Source organism: Colias croceus, chromosome 11 (genome assembly GCF_905220415.1).
Source record: "Colias croceus chromosome 11, ilColCroc2.1".
In the NCBI taxonomy this organism is placed as follows: domain Eukaryota; kingdom Metazoa; phylum Arthropoda; class Insecta; order Lepidoptera; family Pieridae; genus Colias; species Colias croceus.
The window spans coordinates 8,622,039-8,628,899 of record NC_059547.1 but is presented as its reverse complement, the minus strand read 5'-3'; the positions used below and the strand labels follow the sequence as shown (position 1 = coordinate 8,628,899).

General features: G+C 37.0%; 1 protein-coding gene and 1 long non-coding RNA gene across 3 annotated transcripts; one reads left to right on the top strand and one right to left on the bottom strand.

The window, feature by feature from the left end:
* Positions 1-284: 284 nt before the first annotated feature.
* Positions 285-3,829, bottom strand: LOC123695803 (male-specific sperm protein Mst84Db-like). Of its 2 annotated transcripts, none has more exons than XM_045641739.1 (3): positions 3,794-3,829; positions 723-887; positions 285-457 (listed from the first exon to the last, which is right to left on the bottom strand). In XM_045641739.1, the coding sequence occupies exons 2-3, from the start codon at positions 881-883 to the stop codon at positions 352-354; spliced, it is 267 nt and encodes an 88-aa protein (XP_045497695.1). In that variant the 5' UTR covers positions 884-887; positions 3,794-3,829; the 3' UTR covers positions 285-351. The 2 variants fall into 2 exon arrangements, with proteins under 2 accessions (XP_045497695.1, XP_045497694.1); XM_045641738.1 differs by lacking the exon at positions 3,794-3,829 and adding an exon at positions 984-1,106.
* A 1,170-nt stretch (positions 3,830-4,999) lies between these two features.
* Positions 5,000-5,537, top strand: LOC123695801. The gene is made up of 2 exons (XR_006751976.1): positions 5,000-5,256; positions 5,379-5,537. It is a non-coding gene; the product is annotated as an uncharacterized LOC123695801 (long non-coding RNA).
* Positions 5,538-6,861: the final 1,324 nt, after the last annotated feature.

Sequence of the window (6,861 nt, the reverse complement as noted above, 5' to 3'; positions counted from 1 at the left end):
TACAAAGATATACATATTTTGTTGTTGTACAGTTGACGGCTTGAAGCGGTCGCGACGGCTCGAGCAGTCCGTGTACGGCAGTGAATGAGCCATTCAAGCCTTCAAGCCGTCGGTCAACTGCTTGAAGCGGTCCGTGTACAGCCGCCCTACAGCTCGTACGGGTCATCCGAACAGCTGTGAAAACAGCCTCAAAGAACGGGCGCCCGAAGGTTTAAAAATTGGTATACCAATCTTCAGTGTACCACAGACAAAGCCAGCGCGCTAGTATTAAATAAAATACAGAATAAAATATAAGCAAAAGGTTTATTTCATAACTGATCAAAATGACTATTTCACACAAGTTTGCCAGTTCTATCCACAAGAGGGGCCGCAGCAGCTAGCGCAGAGACCGCTCGTGCAGCCTCCGATGCAGCCCTGGCCGCAACTGTAGTACGAGCCAGCTACTCCCCCACGAGCTCTGTAACACATAGTTAACGTTATGTTTAATTATTATAATCTCTAAACGGGCACTAATAAAATTAACTAAGAAGTGATGAATATAAAATGTATTTGTATTACAAAGTTATTAAACGGTCAAACCAAGCATTGTTTGGCAATTCGATACCAGTCATTTAATTTACCTAAGTGTACTTATTTTTTCATAAAAAAATCATACTACGTACGTACGTAAACAAATCTAATAGATTTGTTTACATTCAAAGCAATTACATTCGAAACATTACCCATGTATACACCCGATTTCACCACAAGGCGCTTGGCAATTCGCTCCGAAAGCGTGAGGACAGCATGGCCCTACGTTGCGGCACTCCTTGCGATAGGCCACGGGGCCACAGGGGCCCGCCATGGGGCCCTGACATCCGAGACAACAGGGAAGTACCGGCATTATGCTGGAAATTATAAAAAGATCGCGGATCCAGTTATACTATTAATATAATGGCAGTCTAACTTAGCGAAAAAACAGAATTAAAGTAATTTATACGTACCAATAACTTTACAAGAATTTCAAGGAAAGCTTTTTTTAGTTTGCTACTTTTTCTTAATATTTTTTTTGATAGAATGATAGAACTAGACGTGTGACATTAGCAACTTTATTCTTTAAAAGAAGGAAATAATGTAACTGGCCGAACGGTGCATTTCAATCTCAATGAACGAACGAATGTTCATTCAAAGTCATAGGTTACACCACTCTATGCAATGTTCTAATATCTACCGAATAACACTGAAAACGAGTTTTCGTTTACACTAAAAGATCACGAAAGAATGTTCTTGGTCTAGCTCTACCTCTATGTTCGTTTAATGTAAATGCACCGTAAGACACTTTTTCATGCAAATCCGAAAAAAAACATTGCGGGGCATCGACACTAGCATCGACAAAAGACATATAAGATTGTCAATTTATTGAAATTAGCAAAATTTAAAAGTCTACCTAAAATTCTTAGTAAATTTCAAGTAAAATCTGATTAAGCGTGTCCCAGACAGACGCGGCCTGCGGTGGCGGTGGCGGTGGCGGTCAGTTGGATGACTTGAAAGTTCTAGGAACGACATAGACAGACGCGGCCTGGACGCGGTCACAGCGCGGCTTACCGCGGCCGCAAGCCCCGCCCTCTCCGCCACCGCTTCTGTGTGAATAAGCGCGCGGACATGAGGCGGTCATTACGCGATCAGTTGTAAATTTTTGCAACAGGCCGCGTGTACCGCGTGAAATTATGCCTATAAACACTGAGTTGTTTATTCAAACAGTGCAAAATTACCCAGTTTTGTATGATACATCACATAAAGACTTACTACTCTTACGTACTCTTAAGAAATAGCTCTGTATAATTGGCGTATGCTGTGTTAACCTCTAATTATTTGTTACTTTATCGCAAGAACTATATGTTATATAATAATTATATTAAAGAATCATTGTAAACAAATGTTGGTTGACAAATGTTTAAATAAATAAATAAATACTAAAAAAACAACAGAATTAAAAACAAAATATGGGCAATAAAAGCAATAAAACTTCGTACGATTGGCCATTACTAACGTCCACTTGCAGGTGAGACTCGAGAGCTAATGTGCCGCTGTAGGTTAGAATGACCGCCACCGCGGCCGCGGCAGTATATTGTTATCACGGTCAAGCAAGAAGGCAACAGCAGATCGCCACCGCAGGCCGCGTCTGTCTGGGACAGGCTTAAGAAAGAAAATATTACATCAAAATTAAACTTATATAGTGTATACTAGTTAAACATTCTAATTAAAACTGAACGTTGATTAATTTTTCTACAATATGCAGCCGACGTGTGGTGTACCCTGTTGCGGTCAAGTCGCAGGTCTGTCGTACTCCGGACCTTTCTGCGGGCCCTGCGACGCTGTATGCATCGGGCCCTGCGGGAAGCCCTTTGGAACCTATAGCCATCGTTACGCGCCCTAAAAGTGTTTAAAGATATCCGAATCTCGTGCAAAATATTATGTCAATTGTACTTAATGAATGTTTTGAAATAAAAATTGTTTAATTGCATTTATTTATTATTATTCAGCGCCTACTTATGAAATTGAATAGACTATTAAATTTATACCATATCCAGTAAGTATCAATACCTTCTACTTCAAAATTTTATGACGAAACACTCATTAAATTTCAGTAATAAATACTTAGAGCCAGCGCGCACGAGCAACTTTGTCTCCGCAACTATTTTGTCTCCGCAACTATTTTGTCTCTCCCACCCATGGGCTAGTATGAAAGTGCGCGCACGTAGCGACGCAACTCTCCATACAATTGATGGGAGAGACGAAATAGTTGCGGAGACAAAGTTGCTCGTGCGCGCTGGCTCTTAATTTATAAACTGTAGGGGTTTACAGTTTATAATTAAGTATTTATAAACTGTAAACCCCTGAGATAATGATATTTAGAGCGCCAATAATTATTTTTTAATAGCGGCGTCACAGTTATATTAGGTAGGTAGTAGTTACAGTTATATATTATAGGTAAGTATATATTTAAGTATCTATTAGTAAATATATAAGTTCTTTAAATATAAACTCGTGGCCAAAAAACATTTCAAAATAGAAAATAATTACGACAGGTAAACATATTGTCGGCATGTCTGCGAAGGTGGTAGCCGGAAATGAGCTCGATTTGGACTGTTGCCATCACACAAAGACAGGAAGCAGTGCGATGTGCCCGAGATAACACCTTTGCACTTTAAATTTAACGATGGCGCAGACTACTGGCGTACAACTCAATTTTATTAAACACATATCGCACTAGACACGAAATAATCCTAGGTACCGTTGAACCTTCGTTGAACAATGAATTCCATTTATTTTTAGATACCAAGAGTTTTGTAGTTACATTAAGAATTGAATATACATTACCTATCTAATAAAGTTTAAATGAAAGGCATTTTTATTTTATACTAGCTTACCGCCCGCGGCTTCGCCCGCGTTTTCAAATTAAAACGCGTTCCCGTAGGATTTCCGGGATAAAACCTATCCTATGTCCTTTCTCGGGTATCAAAATATCTCTATACCAAATTTCATGCAAATTGGTTCAGAAGTTAAAGCGTGATTGAGTATCAGACAGACAGACATACTTAGTTACTTTCGCATTTATAATATTAAAATGGATTTAATTCCGCTAGAGTTGTTAAATAAGTAGGGGCAGTCTTTGAAGCAGGTAATTGGTAGGTACTTATAGGGATATCATTACAATATTAAATGCTTTTTACAATATTAAACTAAGAAATTTGTCTGAAGATTTTTATACTTAGTTCACATTTTCAACTTAGCTGAAAATTTAAGTACCTACCTAGTTAAATGTGAAAATGAGTCCAGTCATTATCGGCAAAAAATGATGTAGACCGTTTACTATTGATTGACTATAATATTCATTCATCATAAATTTACCTAATTCGTATTCCATCAATAAAATTATAAATAAAAACAAGTTACAGTATTGCGTGAGAGAACACATTCTCCTGACCCCGATTCTATGAACAATAATTTCCCGTCTATTATTATCTACTCGGTATTTTACCAACTTATTTTGACCTTTAACGTGATATATTAAATAACCTCCCCAAGGTCTTAGACAAATGGATATCAGTTAGGTAGTTTAAGGTTTCATGGAAAGTTAGGGGTTGAGCGCCTTCCACGAAGCGACACACGCAGTGGTTTATTTTAGTACTTCTAGTAACGTAAACTGAGTTAGAAATAGAAGGAACTATGGAGTTCTGCGTTAGGACAAATACCTAATTTATTAACTCGGAACAATACTGAATCAAGGAAGTGATGTATTATATCCCACAGTTGTTTTTACTGACCTTTAAAGCCCTTATGATTTAGTATGCATTGTATGAAACAATATATAGGAAAAATAAAAGATGAAAATTATACAATACCACTTTAATTTAAACAATAATACATTTCAATATACTGGGAATAATTTATACGCATTCAATTGCATTCAGTGTTGATAGCAACAAGGTCCGACTGGTGAGCAACAGCACCCTTGCACACAGGACGGGCAGCATTGCCTCGTGGGGGGATCACAGCCCCCAGGGCAACGGGCAAATGTGCCGATGGTGAAGCAACGGTAGCAACCGAGGTAGGGCATTATTAGTATTTTTTATATTTTTTTAAGAAATTATTTTTTAAGAAATTGAGACACAGGTCCCGTGTTTGCTTTTTAATTTGGAAGATTAATTGACAATGCCAAATTTATTTTTCTTGTCATAATTTTTTTTAGAAAAGAAATGTTTGATGGTCTTTTAAAATAATATTTATGTAGAAATTAAATATCAAATCTTTTTCGTCTTTGACTTATCCGTTTTTGAAGTGAGGTATTTTTAAAGTAGTTATTTTTATTAAATATTTAAATCATAATTTAAATTATCGAATCTTTTTTTTTAAATGTATGTATCGTGTATGTTCGTTTATAAATTACGCATGTTGAAAAAAAATATTATTTCTTGTATTGCATAAACTGCTAATAAAAAAGCTAAACAAATGTAATTTGAATTTCGAAAAATTTTGGCCTATATATTTTCTGTCTTGCAATGTCAAGGGGGAAGGTACCATTCAAGAATTTGCGTTGAATTAATTAAAATTACCGTCTGCCAACCATGCCAGTGTACTACGGTGGCTTTCCAGGAGGGCCGCAAGGCGGAGGCTATTGTCTGTACTCGTACCAGGCTTGCAACCCGGCGATCGGCGGCTGTGGACCTTGTGGACCCCTCCCTGGACCCTGCTGTTCACTGTCGTGCTAATCTTGTAAATATTATTTGTATATTATGTCTAGATTTACAAAATAAATAATTAAATATTGAAAATTGTACATATCTGTTTATTTAGTCGATGGTTTTACTAAATGCTCGAATTTGATATTGTTTCAGATAACTCCAAATCTTTGCGAAGAGGAAATTTTAGTAGAAAACTTTGTTGTGTTTACATCGTTTACAGTTTTTAGCTTGCTGTTCGGATTAGTGACTGTGTTTTGTGTTATGTGACCTTCCCGATTAGTTAACTTCGTGAATAAAATACATTTAAGAACATGCTTGTTTTTTTATTTTATACCTTATTACTTACATTATTATATTCTTAGATTATATTCTATCAGATTTCGCATTTCCGCATACTAAATCGTTTGCTAAAACACAATTCGCTGCTCAATCTTCAAACTTTTTACCATAGACCTCGAATAGGTTATGTCAATAACGCACGCAATAATTTGGATCCACATGGATCAATACATATGAAACGGCTACGAAATAATTTTAAACTTGACTTTATTCCTGTTTCCCTTTTCAAATCAAAAAATATAAAACTTATTTAATTTCATTTTGACCGGATTCTCATGAGCTTGACGAACCTAGTCAACTTTGGAGCGCCGTACTAAAATAAGTAAGATGGTAAACGGGCTACAAAAAATGCATCTTGCTGGCAATTTTTATTGACCAATATAACTCAGTATATTTGCAATGGTACCCTTGCTGCAATTTCATTTTGTATTGCAATGCTCATTGCCGAGTATAAGCCCAGCAACATTCGGCAACTGGATTGCTGAGAAATTTTGATCGTACAAATTCTTGCGACTATGCAATATCTCGGCAATATCTCCGGGCTGGCTACACAGCAATATTGCAGCCTGTGATTGCAGCAATTGTTGCACTGTGTTGGGAGAATCGGCAACTTGGCAGCTATACTATTGCAGCAAGAAATTGTCAAAAACTAGCCCGTTTACGAGCAGCAACAGCGTTTCAAATCACAAAAGAGTTTCCTCAATAATGGTATTTTATAATTGACTATGGTCAGATGTAACTTTTGTAAAATTTATAAAAAAATGGAGCAATTCTATAATATAAACTTAAAAAATGAATCCCAAAATGTGTTGGTAAGCGCATAACTTGAGAACGGCTGAACCGATTTCGTTTAATTCTTTTTTTATTATATTCCTTGAAGTACGAGGATGGTTCTTATGTAGAAAAAACGTAAATATGTACCACGGGCGAAGCCGGGGCGGACTGCTAGTAATTCATAAAATTTATGATTGTGGTGGTGAAAAAATTGTAGGTACACCTAGTTTTCTTAATATTTGAAAGGGCACCCAATATTCTTGTGCCCAAGGGAACCGGCATAGTCTTAAGATGGCCATGCTGTCTGTATCATATGTATGCTTAAAATGCTTAAATATCTAGTGCTTAATATACCTACGCATCTACAAACTTAAATCGTTAAGTGAAACAAAATGTACATTCCTTAAATTTTATTTCCAACACGTTTACACAAACGGCTGACCCCTCGGGTCCGTAACATTGTGTCCACCACACAGCTCCACGACACAGGACGCAATTACAATGGTCGCTCAGCAGCAGGGAC

What these genes read in the sequence shown, in the direction of transcription:
- LOC123695803 (XM_045641739.1), bottom strand. Translation starts at nt 883, where the DNA reads ATGCCGGTACTTCCCTGTTGTCTCGGATGTCAGGGCCCCATGGCGGGC. An exon ending in GAAATCGGGTGTATACATGG is followed by an intron (nt 458 to 722) that starts GTAATGTTTCGA and finishes TATGTGTTACAG; the next exon opens with AGCTCGTGGGGGAGTAGCTG.